Below are 22,319 nucleotides of genomic sequence, written 5' to 3'. Positions count from 1 at the left end.
CACTTGGTGTTGATGAACGGGAGCAACAAGCCTCGGCTTTACTGATAGTTTATCAAGGTTTTTACCAGTGTAATATAACTGAATCCACATTTAGTAGTTCCAAACTAGATTTCACTGAACATGCGTCAGTGTTTGTATGTTTGTATGCTTCAGAATAAATAAATCCCTGCTGAACTTTGTGGTCCAAATATTCTAAGATGCAAACCAAAGTAACATTATCCTCTGAACATCATGATGTTCAAGATCCTTATATTAACATTAGCATTACCACTGTGCACAATAAAGCCTTTAAGTAGCATAGCTGTAATCTCTTTTATAGCCACATGTGGCCACTTATGAAGAAAAGGATGATTTAGACAGAACAATCACTCTGATGCAGATGTAATTCAGTCCACACTAACCTGGTCTGTGAGCTTCTGTTTTTCATGTATGTGAGCGATAATGGAACCCTTGCATATAATACAGATGGGCATTAATGTTGGCGTTAATGGTTGCATGTTTCGTGCTTGCTTCTCAGCCCAAGCCTTCTCGTGTAGAGGTTCATTATTTTTCGTGCGCTTGCTGTAAACGGTGTGTACAACGTCCCCAGCACGAACACAGATGAGATTTTAATGGAAATGCAGCAGCGAGGGTTCACGTGACCGCTTCTCGGATTCCTTTCACTCAGCAGGAGTTCCCCTGACACAGCCGCATTATGTTCATTTAGTACAAATGTGGCTGCGGCTTCCATTTCCAGCTTCTATAGGCGAAATGGGGAAAATTAAACTTGCACATGAACATGCACTGCTGTGCTCTTATTCTGGAGTCTTAGCTTTAATAAGGGAGATGTAAATGACTTGTAAAAATGTTGACACATTCATCTTCCCCTCTTCTCTGTTGATGTAGATTGAACTACAGAGGAAGCAGTTACATAACGCCGCATATGCCTTTGCATACTAGTTTCCAGGGACCTCTGTGGACTTGAAGGGAGCAGCAGGTTTACCTCAGAAACCCCTTCATAAATACTGCCATAGCAAAGGTTGATAGCTCAGCCTATTCCTAGTTGTTGACTGAAAGCATTTCATATTTTTGGTGAAAAAAAGAAAGAATTACCTGCATAACCTGCTACTGCTGCCCCGACCAGCATTTTCATCTTTCTTTATATGAGCACAGTCTTATCTTTTTTCTTTGACCAAGTCCACAGTACCAGCCTGGCAAGGAGGCCAACTGTCCAAGACCCACAGGGTCCCTGAAAGTCGCAGATTCATTGCACATGCCTTAATCCTGTCCATCCATTTTCTTCTACTTATTTGGAGTCATGTCTCACAGTACCAGGCTAAGCAGGGTATTCCACATACTTTTCTCCATAGGGAAGTTTTTCAGTTCTCCCTGAGGGAGACTAGATGAGATTTATAATCCTTTCACTGAGTTCTCTCAGCCGAATATGCCCAACAAACCTCCAAAGGAAGGTGCCCAGACCATTCCTAGGTGTAACAGCTAATTTTGTGTCAGTGTCTTGTAAACCTGAATACATGATACACTTGTAACTTACTGTGTGACATGTATTTAACCCTCTGAAGTCTAAGTCATCAGAGTATAACTCTATCCCTAACTCTCAGCCAATGGTGTTGAACTCCAGGGCTCGAGGGCCGGTGTCCTGCAGGTTTTAGATCTCACCCTGGGTCAACACACCTGAATCAAATGATTAGCTCATTACCAGGCCTCTGGAGAACCTCAAGGCATGTTGAGGAGGTCCTCGAGGCCTGGAGTTCGACACCCCTGCTCTAAGCAATCAGAATATGTAATTTTTGGTTTTATGAAATTGTTCTCCCTCGTTTTGGAAACCACAGAACACAGAAAATAATCAATCTAACTGATACGCACCAAATGCTCTGTTTGGCCCTTTTTAAAAAGGGTAGGAGTATGGTCAGGATTGGGTAGGGGCTAATTGGGAGGCGAACGGTAACTTTATACCTGTGAAGGCTGGACCGGGCTGTGTTTACTGTTGTAAATGAACAACTCTCTTAACAATAACTGTCCAAGATCAGTTTTTATGAAGTTTTCTAGATTTGCCTAGATCTGATGGTTTTTTTTGGCGTCAGTAAACGCCAGGTTTGTAACAGTCCGTTTGTTCAGACATGTGGAAATGGAGATTCTTTCTTTTGTATATATTTACAGTAGTTTTTATGTTGTTATTCTGTTGATGTTTATGCTGATTTCTTGGTTTGGGAGATTCTGGAAAGTTTCTACCATTTTTTTTCAGCTGGGTTTTGCTTAAGTAGTGATGAGTAACGCTATTATTTCCATCTTATAACTATCAGACATTTTATTTTCTATTTTAATTTAGTTTTATACAGTTTTTCTTATATCCCATTATTTTGCATCAGTTTCTTCAAACATGCGCAAGTCTGTCCACATAGCATTTGGTGACATCTGCTGATTACTATATATCCAGATTAGTTCATCTGAATGTCAGACGTGAAGCTGTGAGTCAGAAAACGTGCTGCTGCCACATTAAAATCACCATCGCTGCTGTTCCATTATTCACTGTTGGAGCCGTTCCAGGGTCTGTCTCCATGTGACATCATCGCTACAGTCTGTCTGCGCTGCTCCACTAAAAGGGAAACTTGTTAAAATTCACAATAGTGTGACTTTATAATAAAGTGTTACCAAATGGAGATTTGTAATATTAGAGGGAAGAACGTGAAGTTTTTTCTGAAGCCGAGATCAGTGTGGCTGTATGCAGGAAACCTCTGTATTATAACAAGCTAGTTAAAACAAACCAGTGGCCCTTTTAACACTGAACACATCGCCATTGAAACTCGAGGTAGATTTGCTGTTCTAGGACTTAAAATTGCTGAACATTCACAAAAACTCTCAGTAGATCTAATCTTGTGGAGTCGGGATTACAGTGGACATGAAGCACTGCATGTAGTATGCAGATGTAAGCTGTGAGCCACAGTGGTGCAGTGATTAGCATTATTGCTACACAGGCAGAAGATTCCTGGTTTGAGCCCCGGCAGGGCCCGCTCAGTGTCGAGTTCACATGCTCTCCTTGTGCCCGCGCGGGTTTTCTCTGGTGAATACAATAAAGTGCTACATAAATGTATGGTTAACCTCGAGGTCTAAAGCACTTTGAGTGGTCAACACTAGAAAGAAGTTATTCAAATGTGAGTGCATTACATTAAGGCATGCATAATTCACACCCTGGTTTCCCACTTTTAGATGTCATAAGTTTCACACGTTCAGTGAAACTAAAACTATAAAATAAAATAATGGATAATCTAAGTTGTTTTTTTCAGCGCAAGCAGCACTTGGAATCAATAACTCTGCAGAAAACAGGAACCCCAAACTGCAAAGTGTTGCTGAGGGAGGTTACTTTGCATTGCCCCAGGCCAGACATAGCATAGTTTTTTGTTTGTTTGTGTGTTTTATTTAATTTAAATTTTTGTCTGCAAGCCAATTTAGGGTCAGTTATTTTTTTCACAGTTTGCTCATTTCATTTCAGTATTTATTAGTTTAATTATCAGTTGAACTATTAATCACCTAACCAGAATGATGTTTCAACATTTTAAACGGCAATATTTTAATTTGTAGTTGAGCTTTTAGATGACTGTAATACCCTTTCCTCTGCTTGCCTCTGTAGTTTAGGCAGTAACATAAACATAGGCATTTCATTTGATATTTATACGTGCACGCTCAGCTGAGCTAACTTCAGGTGACCGACTCGTTTAAGTGCATTGCACTGAAGAGCGTTTCATTTCTGTGCCTTATCAGGCTCTTTGTGCCGAGTGTGTTTAAAGTCGTTACCCATCTGTACTGTGAAGCGCCGTCTATCAGTTGTTCAGCATTTGACTGAATGAGAGGGAGTGTTGCACTTTACACTTCAGCCTCCATCCTGCCGCTTCTGTCAGCAGTCACATCATTAATAAAACCCCAGACACACATTTCCATTGGCAGCCAGGCTGTACATAGTCATGCTGTCACTCTGCCTCCACCATTGTTTGACTGATGGTACAGGATGTTTTAAGGTCACAATCACATCAACTGATTTGCTCCAGAATTACAAAACTAATATTTTCTGTTCTTCAGTGTTTTCAATCTTGAGGTATTTTTCTGATTGTAGACTTTGACGATGAAACCGTACACTTGATGTGTTATTGACTTAGCATTTTGTGAAGCGGTTTATCTTCACCAATGAAAGAGATCTGCGATCATTTTCTGTGGTATTTGAGGCCTTTTGGTGTTTCTGAGCTCGTCAGTGCCTCCTTTTAACAAACGTGTCTCATTGCTGTGTTTGTCACTCCTAAACTTTACCGCATGGCTCTGAAAAGTCTGTTGGTTGTTTCAGGCTAACAATGGCCTCCTGCTTTGGCAGCTCTCAAACCTAAATATTTCAGCTACCACAGTGACCAAACACTAACTCACCCCTCAACTATAGATCTGAACGTTGACATTAACTAATGAGAAAAGGAAACCGTTTGTTTGTTTTGAATTAAATCTGAAAGTCTAATATATTTGAAGATTATCTTCCCAAAGCATCTTTACCTGATTGTACTATAATATATGACAACATAACTCTGATATCAAAAATTAAAAACCAAACAAACAAGAAACAGGTGGAAGTAAACACAACAAAAATGGTCAATCAGGCGGTTTTTCTAACAGAGAAACAGCAGCTGTATCCAACTATTTCTTTCAGTTTTGACCCAGTCATAAAGCCCCAAACATCCCAGAGATTTCCCAAACTGCTCGTGCAAGATGCCAATTAATCAGTAAACATTGTGCCTCAGGACTCGGGCCAGAGATATTTGGATGAAGTATTAATGATCCAACTCACACAAAGTCTTGGTGACTGAAAAGGGGGTGAGTGGGAGATAAAAAGGAGCAAGAAACAAACTTTCAAGAGCCACAGTTCAAGCATATAATCGTTTTATGCTTCTGGTTACTCGCTACTAAATCTAGAAATCTCTACCTGCATGTGAGGCATTTAGGGAACATCTGTAAATTGTACCTCCACAATGAAATTGCTGACCTTTGGTAAACGCTGTAGGGCAATAATTCATGTATGTGAGGGTTGCTGGTGTTTGTGTCAAAGCAACCGACCACTGCAGCGAGAGCTTCTCGCTTCATGTGTTGTGTTTATTAGAAGCAATAAACATGGTTTCATTGAATGTGTGAAAGGACGTCCTCTTTTAGAACATTAGTTTGTCTCTGCTAGCATTGACAACAACTGTTTACTCTCATATGAAATGTTTAGTGTGTGTCTGCGGAAAATAACCCAGGTTACATTTTCCCAGGTCAGCACTGCACTACTTCCTTTTTCCTCATTAGGGTGTCAGCATACATTTTAATGATAATACTAATGCTGGCTGCAATAATATGGTGTGCTTTACTTTACTTTTGAATGCTTCCTTATTTCGGATATCAGGAAGATCTCTTTCTGATGCAACTCTCTCACTTACTGAAGCTGGGGACCAGCTTGGGGACCAGCTTCCACTTCTATGGCTCCTGGTAATTAAGTGGGGATCTTTGGTGTTAAGGTGAATGTGTTAACCACTACACTGTGAACCCACTGGCTACCACAGTATGGCATGATGGAAATTCATGCATAATAATTTCATTCATGTCCTAGCAGGGTTACTGCGTGAGCTCAAACCTAATCTAAGTTTGAGATCATGCAGTAACCCTTCAAGCACATGAATGATAAAGTTGCTGACTTGAAACGTGCAAGTTGGTTGAAGGAGTAATGAGCTGTGGAAGACAGCAGGAGTCATTCTCCTCGTCCCACTCCTCCTCCACCACCCGCCTACCCTCGGAGCAGCGTTGTAGTTTCTTCACACAAGCAGCGCTTCATTTTCCTCCTCAGAATCTAATATGTACATGCCCACTCCTACCCTCTCTGCTCCGTGCCCACACGCTCACTTATTCACCAACCCAATTAAAGTTTGGCTGCCTTGCTCTCTGTAAGTAATAATCCCCCAATTTCCTCTTCATCTCTGCCCTGCTGGCCTTCTGTACTTCAGTAAACTTACCTGCTTGTCTTCTTCAGGAGCATGTATTTCACCGGCTGCAGTTTAGGTGCAGTCCAAAGTTCAGCAGCCGCTTTGAAGAGTGGTGACAACAAAAAAGTTTGATCTGTATCTCGGAGCTTTTTTCAACTATGAATTGGTTTTGAATTCAGGTACAGACTCTTCTTCTACACATTTTAGTAGATTTTTTTTCCCTGAGACTTATTCACAAAGTTGGGTCTTCTGTATGTTAACTCATGTTGTTCTTTGTGACGAGCTGTTTAGCCAGTGAACACTGTGGCTTTGGGGATGGAAGAGATAAATATTTTGATGTGATGACTGAAAAACATTATTAAATAACTATTATTGGATAGGTGGTCCTGAACCTCTGCACAGATATTCATTCTTTCGAAAGGACAAAAACATTAGTTCTTCTGACTTTGGTGATAAATGTTTGACATACAGTCCTGTGTGAAAGTCTTGAGTCACCCAAATTCTTTTGTATTTGACTTTTATTTTGTTTTAAGTTCTCCAGAATTTCTGAAGGGTCAATGTTATTCTTTGGACATTGGCTGCTATTTCACTCATTTTCCGTCCAGTCCTTGTGGTCGACTATTTTCAGAGGAAAGTTTTGGTGTGTTAAGCTACGTAACCCTGACCTATGAATCATTAAAGCTTCAAAAAGGCACATAACTCTTGGGATGAACAAGTATTGTTTCTACACATGATGGAAAACTTGTGTCAAGTTTTCCATCATGAATCAGTTTTAAATTTAATGTTTGTTACTTGTAGAGTGTTACAGAAACACATAAATTTGTCCTCATGTCTTTAATTGAAGCTATGAAAAATGCTTATGTGTCCTTAAAGACTACTATAGATTAACTGTGTCTAAAAGGAAAAAAACCCACTAGAAATCTGACAGCAGACCTGAGAGAAGCATTTGGACCATCAGTTGATCCATCTACTGTTCACTGAAAACTGGCTGTCAACTAGTCATTAAGGTAGTCAGTGAGATATGCCAAATTACAGAAGGTGGGACTAGTGTCAATCCCAGCTGTCAAAGGGCAGCACATGGAGACAGACAACCATTTACGCCTACTGCCAGTTTAGAATTTCCAGTTAACCAAACGTGCATACCTGCCTTTGGTCTGTGGGAGAGAACCCACCCAGAAACTGGGAGAAGATACAAACCCAACAGAGAGTGGCTCTGGTTTCTGTGCTTTACACATTACAATAACACAGGGGTCGGCAACCCTGGGCACGTGTGCCACAGCTGGCAGGCGAAGGGTTAACTGATGGCACGAAATGCAGTGAATTAATTTGTGAAGGTGCATTAAAAAATAAATGGCCAGGCCAGCGGTGCACATGACGGTATCTTAGCTATCAACCCCAACTACCAGATTCAACTTGTAATTGGCTAAAAATACCTTAGCCTATCGGTGAGATGGATGTTGTTAGCTGTCAGTTTTTTTCAAGCGATGTTGAAATTTCCACATCCCAACACTTCAAATGCTTCAGGAGCTGTCCGCTCCGCACAGCATCAGCACCGCAGGAGTACTCGGATACATCTGTACTCGAGACAGAATTCACAATGTGTTTTTGGGATTTTCAGGTGTATGGACAATGTTTTCTTTTCTGATCAAACCAGAAAGCTTTAATGAGCAGCTGGATTTGTCTCGCATTAACTGGCTGAGTTAATGCGACATCGAAATGCAGCTGATTGAACTGAAAAGCTCGACTCTGTGGGGGTCAAAGTTTGCAGAACTACGAACGCAGCTGGAATCCACAGCTGTGCGTGTTCAGGGAGCTGCATTTTCACCTGCTGGACATCACTACCTGACAAGTTTAACTGTCTTCAGAACATTGCAGAGGCCTTATTGACAGTATTTGGCTCTAAATATCTGTGTGAGCAGATTTTCTCTCACGTGAGTGTCCTCAGGTAGCCGTCTGAATGCTGGACACTCGGAGACCTGTGTCTCTGAGTGGGAGACCAGAGATCACATTAACATGTGTGTCTCTGTATTAACAAACATGCCATATTGGCTCAGTTTATTTTTCTTATCACTGTTGTGAGGAGACCATAAATAGCGTTTGTATTTTCTGTCGTACAGTTCATTTGCTGTTATGGATAAAAAGTCTTTTTTTGTTTCAAAATAGCTGATAACTATTGGCTGATAGGTGCCAACATCTGTGAACAAGTATAATTCTATAAAGTGGTTCTATATAGGTTGTAACTGTTAATATAGACCGTTATTAAATTTATTGCTAATGCAATCATATGGTACACTGACTTCTGAGGAAATTTTAGATGGCACTCATCATCAGAAAGGTTGCCGACCCCTGGAATAACCTGTGAATCGTAATGAGTTGTGAGCTGGTGGACCAGTTACATTGTTCATGTTCTGTTTTTCTGATGGCTGCCAAATGGCAAGTCTTTCTTCCAGAAGACTCCAGTCACTGCTAGTCACCTAATGGCCAGGATGTCAGTGTGTCATCTTGTGGTCACAATGATTCCAACACAGATAACAGCTATAGTCCTTATTCTGGTACAAACTGGTGGTTCACTCTAAGCAGAGCCTGCAGCAGGTGGAGAACTTGTTCACTTGCTGCAACCGTTTTACTGACTGAGGCTGCAGAAGACAAAAAGGGTTACCATCGCTAGCTACAGTCCATGAAAGTGGAGTTGGGCTTGCGACCAATCTTTTATTTATTTGTGAAAAAAAAAAAAGATCTAAATTAATGGGAAACACTTCAGCTTTGATATTAATCCTTTGCCAACAGTATGTGAGGAATGTGCTCTGCGAGTACCCTCCTTGGTTAATGACATCGCACATTTTGAGTCCCCTGCTTGCTGATTGATATTCGTTTTTCTTGATCGTTTGTGTCTTTTAACAGCGTTATATTGAACTTCTATCCATTATTATTGTTGACTTTTAATTCCTTAATGTCTCGTTACTAAACAGTAAACATGTTCTGTGCCGCATTCATAGTTTTGGTTTGAGCAAATGTAAACACAGGAGAGGGAAACCGTTTGAAACTGAGCTTCATGTGCTGCAATGTTAAGCACTGGCAGAATTACTTTCTTTTGATCGCAGTGGGTGCCCAGAATGTCAGTCTGTTTTTGATCATTTGCAATCACAACCAAATAGAGCAAGAATGTGGATCAGACTTATTATAGATACTGACATGATCAAATGCCACCAAGTTCTCTCTTCCTCCCCTCCCATCTTCTTCTCTTTCCCGTACAATCTCCCCTCTACCCCATCTCCCATCCATCACCCTGCACAGAGTGGAAACGCACACTCCCTGATGCAACCTCCCGCTATATCTGTGCTCTGTTTACTTTGGTCTGTCTGTTTTTGCCTGAAATTCATTTTTACTTAATCATCTCTGTTTATGTCTGGGGATTCACAGATTCCCTTTTGCAACCAGTGCAGACAAAAACAAACAAAATATTTAATCTGTGGCTCAAATGAAATTCAATAGTAGGTGCGAGTAGGGCGATCTTAAAATGTATTATACAGAGGAAAACAAATATACCTGTGCTCACCATAAACAGCAAAGCTTTTATGTACATATCATGAGTCCAAAAGACTTTCCAGAACAAGCTTTCCTGGTTACATTCTTACACTTGTTTTTTCATGGATGTCAGTGACACTTAGGATCTTTGCTGTTCTTTAAAGAAGCAGCAAGTCACAGTGCCGCCATGTGGGATCTCATTATTCTCCAGCAGCAGGAAAAAACCTTTGAATTCAAGTGCCAAAACTTCCGTCATAGTCGGGATACAATTTCATAATGTATGCATGACTTCTGTCAATTTTCACTTTCAAGCATGTGGCTTGGCTTCAAACATTGGTGGAGAAAAACAGAATCAATAACTAATCACAGGTGGATCGACATGCTGAATGGGAGCTGTGTAAAAAGCAACAAGTAGCATGTAATCTGTTTTTACGGTAACATTTTTCCTGTAAGTAGGAATAAATCAATTCTTTTTTGTTCTCATAGACGGAGCTATTTCACATTTTCACGTCATTTTTAACTCGATGAACTGATGCATCGCTTTCTTTTTTCCCACATTATTGGCTTTCAGCATGGATTGCATCATTTTGTGTCACATTCTCCTAAAAGCCTTTTTATTTAAAAAGTTGGATTAACCATGAAGTGATCAATTAGGGTCATTTATAGTCATACAGAAAATTATTTTTGTATGACTGACTTTTCTTTTTTGTTAATAATTCAGTTGGAGATTTGTTCCTGTGCTTAGAATCATTGTCCTGTTGCATGACTCAGTTTTGCCTAAGCTTTGGATGTTGGATAAAGCCACACACAGGAACTACTTTGGTATGCTCTGGTATACAGAGGCGTTTATGATCTGTGCCTGCAAAAGAAGCTCAAATCATCACTCCTCCATTGCTGTACTGTAGCTGCCAGTTGAGGTGTTTTTGGTGATATTTCGCCAAACGTGGTGCCGTCCTGCATTAAGGCTAATCATCTGTCACAAGGACATTCACAGGGCCGTAAGGACCTTGACCTTACTGGTCAGAGCAGAGTAAGGACTGCCGCTACTGTCCACCAGTAGGACAAGAGACTCCGTGGAGAACAGCTGATTTTTTTGTTTGTTATTTATTTATCACAAAGTGCGCCAAATTTTTTCTTCCAAATATTTTATCCTACCACTGTTAGATCTTTTTGCACGACGTGCATGTCTACACAGACTCGCCACTTGTCCTTGTCTTTATTAGTATCTCTGTTTATTAAAAACATGAGTTATGGATTAGAACAATTAATAAACTAGTTGTCACCTGGAAATCTTGAGAACATGTGTGTGAGGGAACCCAATGATTTTCTGGCTGTGATGTGAATCTCCTTCCTGCTTTAACGTTCCTGCAGCTGATGTTTGTGTGACTGACGTGTGGTTGTGTGCGCACACCTGCGCTCTTCCAGGTGTGTGATGACTCATAGTCATCGCCAAGCGTTGAGCCGAGCATCTGTCAAGACTCCGAGCGTCTTCCTGCTGTGACTTACAGCTGGCTCGACCTCTCGGAGCTAACCGCGCACAGTAAACAACCCCCGCCCCCCTGACAGGCGTTTCAGAAATACGATGTGTATCCCGCCGCCTTCCCCCCTCCCCTTTGACTGTAACTCAGCCAAAATACACTTATCAGTGCTCAGTGGTTGTAATCTTTGAAGGGCTTGTTTTTCATTTGAGTGTTTATCCGCTGATTGTTTCCCTCATTGGTCATAAAATTTGTGCTGTAGAGGCCAAACGCTTTTATTGCATTGTCTTGTCTGTGAGCCCCTCTTGTTTTCATTACAGCCCTGATCACTAACCTTTCCCTGTGTTTTCCCCCCCAGGTTTTGTATGCAGAAGAGTGCCAAGTTGGTGCCAGGGGTGACGTTAGACCTCATTGAGAAGTAAGTGGCACTCCACAGCCATCCTTTGACTGTCTCCCTCTTTACAGGAGGGCTCAGTCTAAAGAGATCATTATCCTGTTTTCCTCGTGTCACTCTCTCCTGTCTGTCTTCCCGTTTGTCTCTTTGCTCTCGTCGCCGTCATTGTCAGCCCTCTCTGTTGTTTTCCATCCTGCAGGTATAATTCCCAGCCTTTGTTTCCTCCTCACAGTTGAAGCAGCAGCAGTTTGGCAGATTTAAAGCTGTGCATTTCTTGCATAAACCTGCGGGTGCCAAACGGCGGAGTCTGGAACATCTCTTGCTCGTAGGCACATACACTGAGATTGATATTAACATTCAATATGGATGTCATATCCAGAGTTTTAGTAGTTTCACAGAACCATCAGCGTGGCTCCTTTTTCAAACCTTAGGTGCGGGGGTAGGGTAAAGTGACACCGATAAACTAAGTTGAGTGAGACTTGGTTTTTGAAGCCGTAAGTAACCTAAAAACGGGCTGTTAAATCTCAGCAGAAAACAGTACATCTCATTGGAAAGCACCTTGAGGTGCTGAAGTTGAAGACTGTGTCAGCAGTCTCTTAATGACATGTCACACTCTGTTTGCTTAAGGTGAGTAATCACTTGTCTTCACCTACTCAGATTATGATTTCTGCCTGTCACTGACAGCCTGTGAGTGCACATCCACGCATTACTTCCACATCTCTATTATCTACTGGACTTTAATTAGTTTTTGGATGAGGGTGTACACGGAGAAACTGTGAGCTTGTGTGCTCATTCTTGTCCTGTGTGTCTTTATATTCTTTTTCCTTTGCTCTGGGTGTGTTTTGGTGCTTTGTACACAGCAGCAGTCCCACAATGACGCAGTTTTCCTTTCCTGTCCAAAACATCATTTTGTTCTTTGGAGAGGATATTTCTAATCCCTCAACTCTGTCAGTGGCTTTCATAGTAGTTTGGTTTCTCAGATTGTAGGGTTTATCCACCTTAAAGGTGATCTAGTCTGCTTTTCCTTTATTATCTTACCTTTAATAGTAGCTGGATAGTAGGAACAGTAGGTCAGAGGTTTGAATCCCAGCAAGGGTATGCCCCAGGCTAGGCCCCCATGCTACCCAAGCCTACCTCAGTTTTGGGAACAATGGAGATACTGCTCAGAACCCTCAAACTCTCAGGGCTCTGGTAGAGGACCCAAGCTTGACCCAGTAAATCCAATGAGCCTAAAGCTCAAGACTCGGACTGCTCTAAATGCTCCGATTTCAGGAAGTTTTTTCCACTCATGGTGTATGAGGTCGATGAGAGTAGATTTACTGCCATGGTCCTCGCAGGCACACAGGTCTGACTGCACCATGTGATGGTCAAATCGTTTGTTTGCGAGCGGCAGCTAATCAGAAGAAAGTTTGCAGAATAGTGAGGGTGGCCTTAAGGGGAGGGGCTAATTGTTGGTGCTTCGGCCTGCTCCAGAGAAGACCAAAGGTATGACATACAAAGACTTTCTCAGGTTGCTTTTTTAATCTTTGATTATTAGTTTTTCTTCCCTTTGTGGTGAACTCTGCTGTAGCTTCCTTTGCAGCTCAGGCTCACTTCAGCTTCGATCGTACACATAGCTATAACTACCTACATCAGGTTACCTGCTGTTGATTTTTGGATCACTGCATGCAAAAACATCTGCCTGGATTGTGAAATCCCTAAACAAATGGGCACAAATGTCCTTTAAGCTGCATTCATGGAAAGTCAACACTTTCCACTAATGTGGGAATATATGCTGGACGCTTATCTTGGGTTGCAGCTCCGCTTTGTTTTGCTGCCCATCACAAAGTTAAAGGTGTCATTTGCAGGTTTTTATCGTCCTCTGGAAAGATCCTGTCGCTTCTGCAGCAGAGGTGTGAACACAACATATTTACATATTCACTTGTAAGCTTTTAATTTGCAAAATCTGAAGAACAAGTTTGTTGATAAAAATGAGCACATATGGAAAAATAAAAGAGATGATAAAAATGTATTTCTCCTGATGCAAAAACCACACAAGTTTTCTATGTAGAGCTAAATTTTTCATGTTTCTTGTCATTAACCTGCTGCCCAGGATTATAATTAGGATTGTTTGTTCCTTTTTTCAGTTGTACTCACTCTGCTTAAAGTTTCTTTCCTCCAGCTGTTACATTTCATAAATGATAAATTATGTGACTCATCACTCACTGTTTATTTCTGCTCTGTTCATACTTAATATCTCAGAAACTACGTGTAGAAGAAGTATTTCACCTGTTGTGGGCCCAGAGGAGGTGCAGCTGTGTTATTTGTTGGGGAATTTACAGGTTCACTATTGACTTGCTTCCCGAGTTTCTGCAAGATTAGTGGGGATTAGTCATAATTCTAACAAGTCTTCTCTCCACGATTTATTTGACATGGTTCTTATTATCTTGACTATAAATCTTTTTGCTTGTTTGTACTTTCTGTCTGATCTTTTCATTTGTACACGCCATTTTTTCCCCTTCTGTCAAACCCCACTACTCTCTCGTGGATGAGTGTTACAACGGAAATGCCCGAGTACACAACAGCCACAGCTCCTGCGGCACGATTCCCATGGCACGATGGTAAAACCACTAGAGCAATGAAGAACACCTTTGATGAATTAACCTCTTCTTCCATTTGTTTCCTTTCCCCCCACTTTCCACCTTCTCAACCACACCAACATTAGTCGCTGGGTTTGACAGTATCCATTCATGCTCTAGCTCTCACGTCCTGTTTGTCTTTCATCACTTGTCTCACCAGAATTATTCTGCAGGAAAGTAGAAAAAGTAATATATGACCTGAATGCTGTAAGGAGAATTTTAGCACCCAGAGAGATGGCGGTAGGGAAAGCATTTCCCCTCTCGTCTCATTCTGCCGTTAGGCCGCGAGTAAAACACTGAACAGAAACATCAAAGACGTGACAGGTTAACAATGGTGTGAGAGTCTTTCTGCTAAATCAAAATGAAATTCAAAGTAGTTTCTGTCAAAGACAAAGGCACAATCTTAAAGAATGGACTATGTTGTAGCTTTGATTCCTGTAATGGCCTCTTAGTATGTACAGCCACGGCAAGCAGAGAGAACAAAAAACCTTCAAAGAGAAATATCCAGGCTGTAGGGTGAACCCGTCACACACATGCCTTCTCTGCTTGACCCTTCATGCCACCTGTTTGCCTCAGAGATGAACACAGCAACAAACAAAGCAGTAACAGTGGTAAGGGTGCACGGCAGCAAAATGCTGACCTTTTAGTATAGGCTCAACAGATTGCATTGGAGATGTTTTCAACTTGAAACTGTCCTGATTTAAAAAAAAACAAAAGCTGTAAAATGTGTAATTCATGAGATACGTGACCTTGAGTTGATGCACAACCATGGAATTATTAACGGCAGGCTATTATATGAGGAATAAAACATGATACACAGAAAGACCAGTTTTTTGTTTGTTTTTTTAAGATTTCTACATTAATATGACCAAAAGCAACATCTTATTTCCACACATTTACAGGCTCTTGTTTAAAGGGAATACAATTAGACAGCTGAAGTGAAAATATTAGATTTAACCTCATATGCAGTGTTTTTTCTGAAGAGCCATGCTTTCTCCTCGGTCCTCTGCCATGCACCATCACTGTCCGCTATGTAGCTGATTGTAAGCCTATAGGTATGCACCTTAGCCAACGAGAGGTCTTCAGACACTTACAGGCTACTTTACTGGACTGATCTTTGTTAATTGAGGGTAACCTGGGTCATGAATTCTGTCATGTGTAATCTGGGGTTTTTTATAACCTTTTCCAGCCTCTTGAGCATCTTTATTCTTGAGGCTGTGTTCATGTTCACTCCCTTTTATTTATGCACAACAGAAGTCATCTCAAGGGACTTGCTGTCAGGTAAACACCCTGCAGTATTAGATAGAGAACCTCAATGATCCAGATGTCTTCTATGAGCAAACATTTAGCGACAGTGACGAGGAAGAACGCCCTTTTAACGGGAAAAGAATCTATCAGAACCAGGCTCATGGAGAGGGCTCACCCTCAGCTTGGAGCAGATGTCCCCTAGTTCAGGTTGAAAGAATAGGAGCACACACAGAGACCACAAACAACACAGCAGACGACAGTCAAAGACGTGCAGCAGTGGCCTATAAACACTTGAAGCCTGAAACAAGAGTGGACTGCATCATGAGCCGGAGCCTGTAGCAGCATAACTCAGGGTCTGTTTTGGCTGATTGCATCTCCTGCCTGTAGGACAGAGGGCTAAGTGTTGAGTCAGCTGATGTCCGTCAAAGTGAAATAATGGATCATCTCTGAGCTCAGTATTTGACGTCATTAGTGACTTCTCTTCATTCAGATAATTCAAACATTTTTTTCCACTGCTTTGCAAATTACGCTTGGCTGTATGTTCTGCTGACTTAGGGCGACTATAGGTAGTGACTTTTGTATTTATCTCATGGCTTCGCTCTTGATACTAAATGCTAGAAGTCTTAAAGCAGGGGTGTGGGAACTCCAGGCGTCAAGGGCCGGTGTCCTGCAGGTTTTAGATGTGTCTTTGATCCAACACAGCTGATTTAAATGGCCAAATTGCCTCCTCAACGTGTCTTGAAGTTCTCCAGAGGCCTGGTAATGAACTAATTGTTTGATTTAGGTGTGTTGACCCAGGATGATATCTAAAACCTACAGGACACCGGCCCTCAAGGCCTGAAGTTCCTCACCCCTGCCTTAAAGCTTCCGTTAGATTATGGAGTTCAAATGTGACCCTTGATTAAGAGTCGTACAGATAGTTTTTTCATCTCAAACTTGCCTTAAATAAATTCTTTCACCTTGTAATATTGAAATGATCAAGCTCTCTGTACTCTGTGCTTGGCCAAAAGGCCATTTCCTCCTTTTATCTTGTTACAAGCCAGACTTTCAACAAGACCACGTTATAGACTGTATATAAAAGATGGCTTTATCCACCTTACCGTCATTTGTTTGTTCTAATCCTCATTTTCTAACTTTAATGTTAGATTTAAAACCCTTTGTATTGGTTTTGGAGCCAGGACTTAACATATTTAAGACGAGTCTGTTTTACATGTTAAGTGTAACTAAAGCTAGCAAGTAGAGCAGGGCGATATGGCCAAAAATATTTAACACGATATACATTTAAAAATGTGCAATAACGATATAACTGATAAAATATAACTATAAAATTGACACAAGACAAAATACTTCACAACTCCACAACTTTATTAGTGAAAAAAAAAATCAATGTATTTTCACTTAAACAAGCAGCTGTTTTTTATGTGGATTAAAGTTTAAAAATGTAACAGTGCAAATTCCTCCCTGACAGTTTAACCAAAAGGCATTTCCAGTGGAAACTGGCTGACATATCCTCAGCATAACCATGTATAATATCCACAAAACTTAAAAAAATGATACACACACACACACACACAATATGGTAATATTATGTTGAAGCACAGTACGTATCACTCCGCGAGGCTCCTGACTACGATAGCCGTAATGCTCCGACAATCCATCAAGCGGTGCGGCTTCGTAGCTTAGCAAAGTTGTACTAAAACACTTTTGACAGATCTCGAGCGCCGTCTACATAAAATCGTTTCGAGGTCAGTAAACACAACCAGAATTCATACATAAGCAGTGTTGGGTAAGTTACTTTAAATTAGTAACTTAGTTACATTACTAGTTACTTCTATCAAAAGTAACTCAGTTACTTCAAGTTACTCGTTACTTTCAGAGTAACTAGTTTCTAGGGAAAGTAACTTTGGTTTTACTCAGAATTCTCTTGTTAATGTGTTGCTTCCGTAACTGGATACCCAGCAAGATTGCCAGTCTTCTAGCTTGCTTACTTGCCACAAGTGCACTGTGCCACCTACCAATAGAAAGGAAAAAAATAATGTGCACACTTCCATGAGAGAAATCCCACGCCTGGACCGTCGTTGACCGCCGCATGATTCTAGCCTGCTTTTTACATCCAACACAAAAACTGCAGTCGTGGTGCTTTCGATTGTACTCAGAACTCGGAAATTCTGCCTTCTGAATAGGAAGATGTAGGTAACACCAGACTGAAGATGAGCTGCTTACAGGGCTGGACTGGGACAAAAAAAAAAATCGTCCCGGGGAATTTGACTAGAGACCGGCCCACCATTATAGGAAAAATCATAAAGCCTTTGAATGAAAACAAATGCTGTTGTGACAGTGATGTACACTGTTCTGATGGTATATATGTATCAATCTATCAATCGTTTGTTTTAAGACTCAGATAATTATTTTTTTAAAAGTGAGACATTTTAAATGAGAATAAGAAAGAAAAGTATTTCCTTGTGCCCCCCTCTCCCTGTTAGTGCCCTACCTGCCCCCCTGGCAACACTTTGCTAGACCCGCCCCTGTACAGTTACCAGCTGTCAGCTACGTAAAAAAAAAAAAAGGATCCTGGTGTTATTTGTCTCTCAGAAACAGTTCATAACTTCCCTTCAACTCATTCATGTCACCTAAAAGGTAAACCTGTTTCTCCATCACAGCTCTGATGATCCAGTAAGGACATCTCCTGGTTTCATCTTCATGTTTCCATCTCACCACATATCCAAACCGACATCATGACCAGCAGCTTTACAGCTGTGGCTCCAGCAAACATCAGCTGATACTAGAAAGTAATATTAAATAAATTCTAACAACAGCTGATCAAGCTTACACGTGCTGCTGTTGTTTAGCGCGACATCCGCTGGTTTCCTCTTTCTGGCACAAAGTGGGCGATAAACAAACGAGAGAAAAGTCGATCAGCTGATCATTGATCAGTTTCATGATTGAAGTAGCAACAGGAGAGGGAGGGGGAGAGAATGAGAGGAGAAGAGGCAGCTGTGCAGCGTAAACATAGAATAACTCCAGCTTTGTGTCTTTTTCATTGTAGCTGAAGTCCGGGACAAACTGTTCCTTTTCACCTCAATACGAAACCCGTAATATTTTCTCTGAATACGAGACGATTCCGTTTTTTACGGGACGGTTGGCAACTCTAATAATTAACTGTATGAACAAAATAAAGTTCAACATCAGTAACATCATAGCACCCACCCAGCTGTATAGAAACTCCGTCATGCTAGCTAGCACGCAGCACGAAAAAGTCAGCACAACGAAAATAAACTCCACCTAAACTTGATTTATATGTGACTCAGATACACTGCAGGTCATAACTTCTTACCTGAAGTTCAGTTCACCTGATACTCGGACCGGCGGCTGCTTCGGGTCTCTCCTCTTGCCTCCCTTTTCCTTCATCCACCTGCTGGCTTCCACCACTTGCTAATGTTATTGAATCTGTGGAAGCTCCGCGATAGCCACCACACGAAGTAACGAATAACGAGCCTATTTAAATCCCAGTAACGAGTAACGCGTTCCTGGTTTTGGCATAATAACTAGTTACCGTGCTCGTTACCACAATAATAACGTAGTTACTGTAACGCGTTACTTAATAACGCGTTAGTCCCAACACTGTACATAAGGCACACGGGATTATAAGGGGCACTGTCGATTTTCAGAAAAATCAAAGGATTGATTTTAAGTGTGCCGTATTTTCCGAAAACATGGTAATAACGACGGCCCGCTAGCATGCTCTACCAAAAATAGTGCTTTGTTGTGTATCTGACGGACGAAAGCTAAACCAGTTCCACACCACTGAAGTTGCAGCATTTTAACAAACCAATTCTGGTTCATCCGTATCATTCAACGATCCGCTTTCGCCCTTCTCGTTCTCCGTCACCGCCGTGCTTTTTCTGCCATGTGCGTATGAAAACAAAGGCACTGCGCAAGCTGCATCTGTAAAATGTACGGATTCAACGCACACACATGAATACCTGATAACTCCTCCTAAGTACTTGTTAATATGCCAGGATTTCACTCTCAAACCCTGGAGCACAAACTCTGTGGGTTGCCTCTAACAGGCCACAGCATTCCACCAAAAATGCTCCAAAAGGCATCAACAGCATGGTCGAGTGCACCCGTTCAGTGACTTGAATTAGCAAAATTGACAGCGGTTGGCTGTTGGGCCGCCACAAACAGTGAATGAGCAAATTAGCTGAACTGTAATGTTTTAACATGGGCGTCTATGGTGAATGACTCACTTCTCTATCATTAGAGGAATTGGCTTCATCTTTCAGCCCTGGAAGTTGATGCTCACCTGTTGGGTATAGAATTAATTTAAAACTTTTTGGGATTATGTTACATGGCTTCCCTTCTTTGTAGGTTTACTAACACATCAGCTCTTAGTTGTCCCCACAGCCGCTTAATTACTAAAGAATATCAGGTGTTTTCCATTTGTGCTCCACAGCGTCATTACCAGAGAAAAATAGTTTTAAATGACTCTTTAATACTTTCTTCTTGTCTAAGGTACTTGTGCTATCTTTTTTTTTTACTTCTTACACTATATTTATTTTCCTTATTATTTACTCTGATTTTATGCTTTGTTTCTATTACAAATATTAATAAAAATGTTTTTCTATTAGCTCCTCTGTGTGTCTGTCCTGTACGGTCTGTTTGTTTGTTAATTATAACAATTTAATGTTGACTGTATGATGCCAGTGTGTCCTGTAAAGAACTATATAACTAAGTTTTCAAAAATACTAGACAAACATTAGTGATGGCGACTAGTCAGCTGGCTCGGTTGTATCCTAGCAACAACAATACCTAAATCACACCTGGTGGTTTTTCTTTGTAGGCTCCAACAGAGAGAACCAGGACAGCTTGTTATTTTTCAGCCTTTTAAAACGTGTCTTGCGTAATTGGTTACAAATAGTATTCAAAGCAGCCTTTTTTTAATCCTCTTTGTCATCTTTTTGCCGAGTCCTGCTTGGACACGTGGGCATGAGCATGTGTTGCACTCGCTGACCACTCACTGGGCTCGTAATCTCACCTTTAAAGGTCATCCGCGGTTGGAAACAATGCACGTTACACTCATCGCTCCTGAGATGTTACCAACATTTGTGATGAAATGAATTCCACATAATGGCGGCGTCGAGTAGTTGCATGTTGTTGGTTTGTTTATTAATTTGATCATTCCTCTGTTTTTGCTCCATCTGTGCACCCTTCTGTCTCTGCTTCCCACATACATCCAACACACATTCTGGCTGCATCCAGTCACAATAGGCTCTTGCATAAGGAGTCACGAAGCACAGCGCATGTGGATTTTACGTGCTCGGTATGTCTCGTGCTACGGCGTCTTTCATCGCTCATCAGTTCTCTTTTATCTCACATGGGGGTCACATAACTGTCGTAGGTTGATCCATATTCACAGCGAGACTCCCCCCGGTGTGCAGAGCCAGCCCCCCCAACCCCTCCGAGCGTCTGACACCGTCTGTGTGGCACTCACTGGGGAGTCCCTGAAGTTAGACTCCAATATTGAAGAAATCATATCGCTGAAAATGGCACCTCAGCCTTTAAAATACATTAATTGATCCCGTAAGGGAATACTTGGTGCCCTCGCTGCACAGAGATATCAGAGAGGAGCTACATGGCAGCTGCCCTCGGGGTGCGTGCCTTTTCTCTTTGGATAAGATCAACAGCTTAGTCCTTTTACAGAGGATTTTATGACCCAGCTCACATCCAGAAGCTTGTTTTCAGACATGCTGAGGATGGATTGGTGTTGGGCGTTTGGTGCATCAGTGGTATAAAAACAATCTGTCATTGGGCCTTTTTCTGCCCAATGATACCAGAGAACTATGGTTTAAAGAGAAAGACCAAGAGATAGTTTTCATCCCCCCTTTTACCCCTTTAAATATATGTAAATACATTTTTAAAATCTTTTTTTGGCTTATATTTGAGACGTTATACTGTTTGCTAGTCTTGGAATACCCACTGGAGCTAATAGCCTGCTTTGCAGGGAGGTTTGTTGTGATCTGCGCAGCCTTAGTCACATTTCAACCTTTCATGATTTTCTCTTTTTTAACTTCGACATTTCAGTTTGTTTCATGTGTGTCTGACCACTCGTCTTCAAGCCTCTGGTGGTTTGGAAAGCAGATGAGTTCATCAGTATGACTAGCGCAAACTTTGATGTTTCATCAAGTGCCTCAACAAACAAACGATATCACTGATTAATGATGCTCATTCACAGTACAGCCTGATAAGATCCATGTGCGTTCTCACATAAAACAAGCGCATCAGTATAAAGATGATATACAAAATATCGTAGTACAGCAAAACACCAGAAAATGTGAAGAAATGACAGGTTTTGATCGATGACACAAGCCTCAAAACCTCAGAGGGCATTTTTCCAGGCCGTTCAGTGAGCTATCCATCTATCTGTTCATCCGTCCACCAGTGCAATGTCTTTTTCTGTCCCCAAATATATTATATTGGATACTAAGCAAGGATATGAACTGCTGAGTGTTCATCCTTACTGCTGACTTGCCAAACATCTTTGGCAAGCACTCAAAGTGCTCAGGAGCTGGCCGGCCCTCATGGTTATACAGTTGGCTTGTACCTGCCAGGAGCTTCACAGCTTCCATTATCTGTCACTTAGAGGAAGAGAGGGGAGGTTTAGGTCAGAAAAAGTTCACACGCTCCGTGTATTAAAAAGTACTTTGTTGGCAATTCTAAATGGCTTAAAATGCCTGCTGTGGGACTTTATTGCTGATGCTTTATAGTGAATGGAATCAAGTGTTTACCACTGAGGTGGCTGTGTGTTATATATGTTGTCATTTTTTGACCGGTAATGGTTCTGTGTAGAGACAAAGCCATCTTGGTTCTTGGCAGCGCTGTAGTGCACCAACTAACGATTATAAAATCAGGCTGGAAACAATAACGTTAGGGAGTGACTGTCGGTGATGGCACAACGTGATCAAATTGGGCGAGCGCCCTTCTGGATGTCAGTGTTGTGCAATTACTGTAACCGATTTCTGAGCCAATCATTACCGAGCCGCCATTATTTATTCACCAAAACTTGTTTCCC

The 22,319-nt window shown here is 41.4% G+C and overlaps 1 protein-coding gene across 4 annotated transcripts in view; it reads left to right on the top strand.

Moving 5' to 3' along the window:
- rptor (regulatory associated protein of MTOR, complex 1) overlaps nucleotides 1–22,319 on the top strand; it is a 195,400-nt gene that overhangs the window by 89,226 nt on the left and 83,855 nt on the right. For all 4 annotated transcript variants that reach the window (XM_084930273.1, XM_084930272.1, XM_084930270.1 and 1 more), the window contains exon 8: nucleotides 11,346–11,405. In XM_084930273.1, the coding sequence (XP_084786399.1) occupies nucleotides 11,346–11,405 (60 nt within the window). The remainder of the gene's footprint in view (nucleotides 1–11,345; nucleotides 11,406–22,319) is intronic.

The sequence above is a fragment of the Perissodus microlepis genome, chromosome 6 (genome assembly GCF_051167445.1).
Source record: "Perissodus microlepis isolate ML-2025 ecotype Zambia chromosome 6, ASM5116744v1, whole genome shotgun sequence".
In the NCBI taxonomy this organism is placed as follows: Eukaryota; Metazoa; Chordata; class Actinopteri; order Cichliformes; family Cichlidae; genus Perissodus; species Perissodus microlepis.
This window is presented reverse-complemented; position numbering and strand designations above follow the sequence as displayed.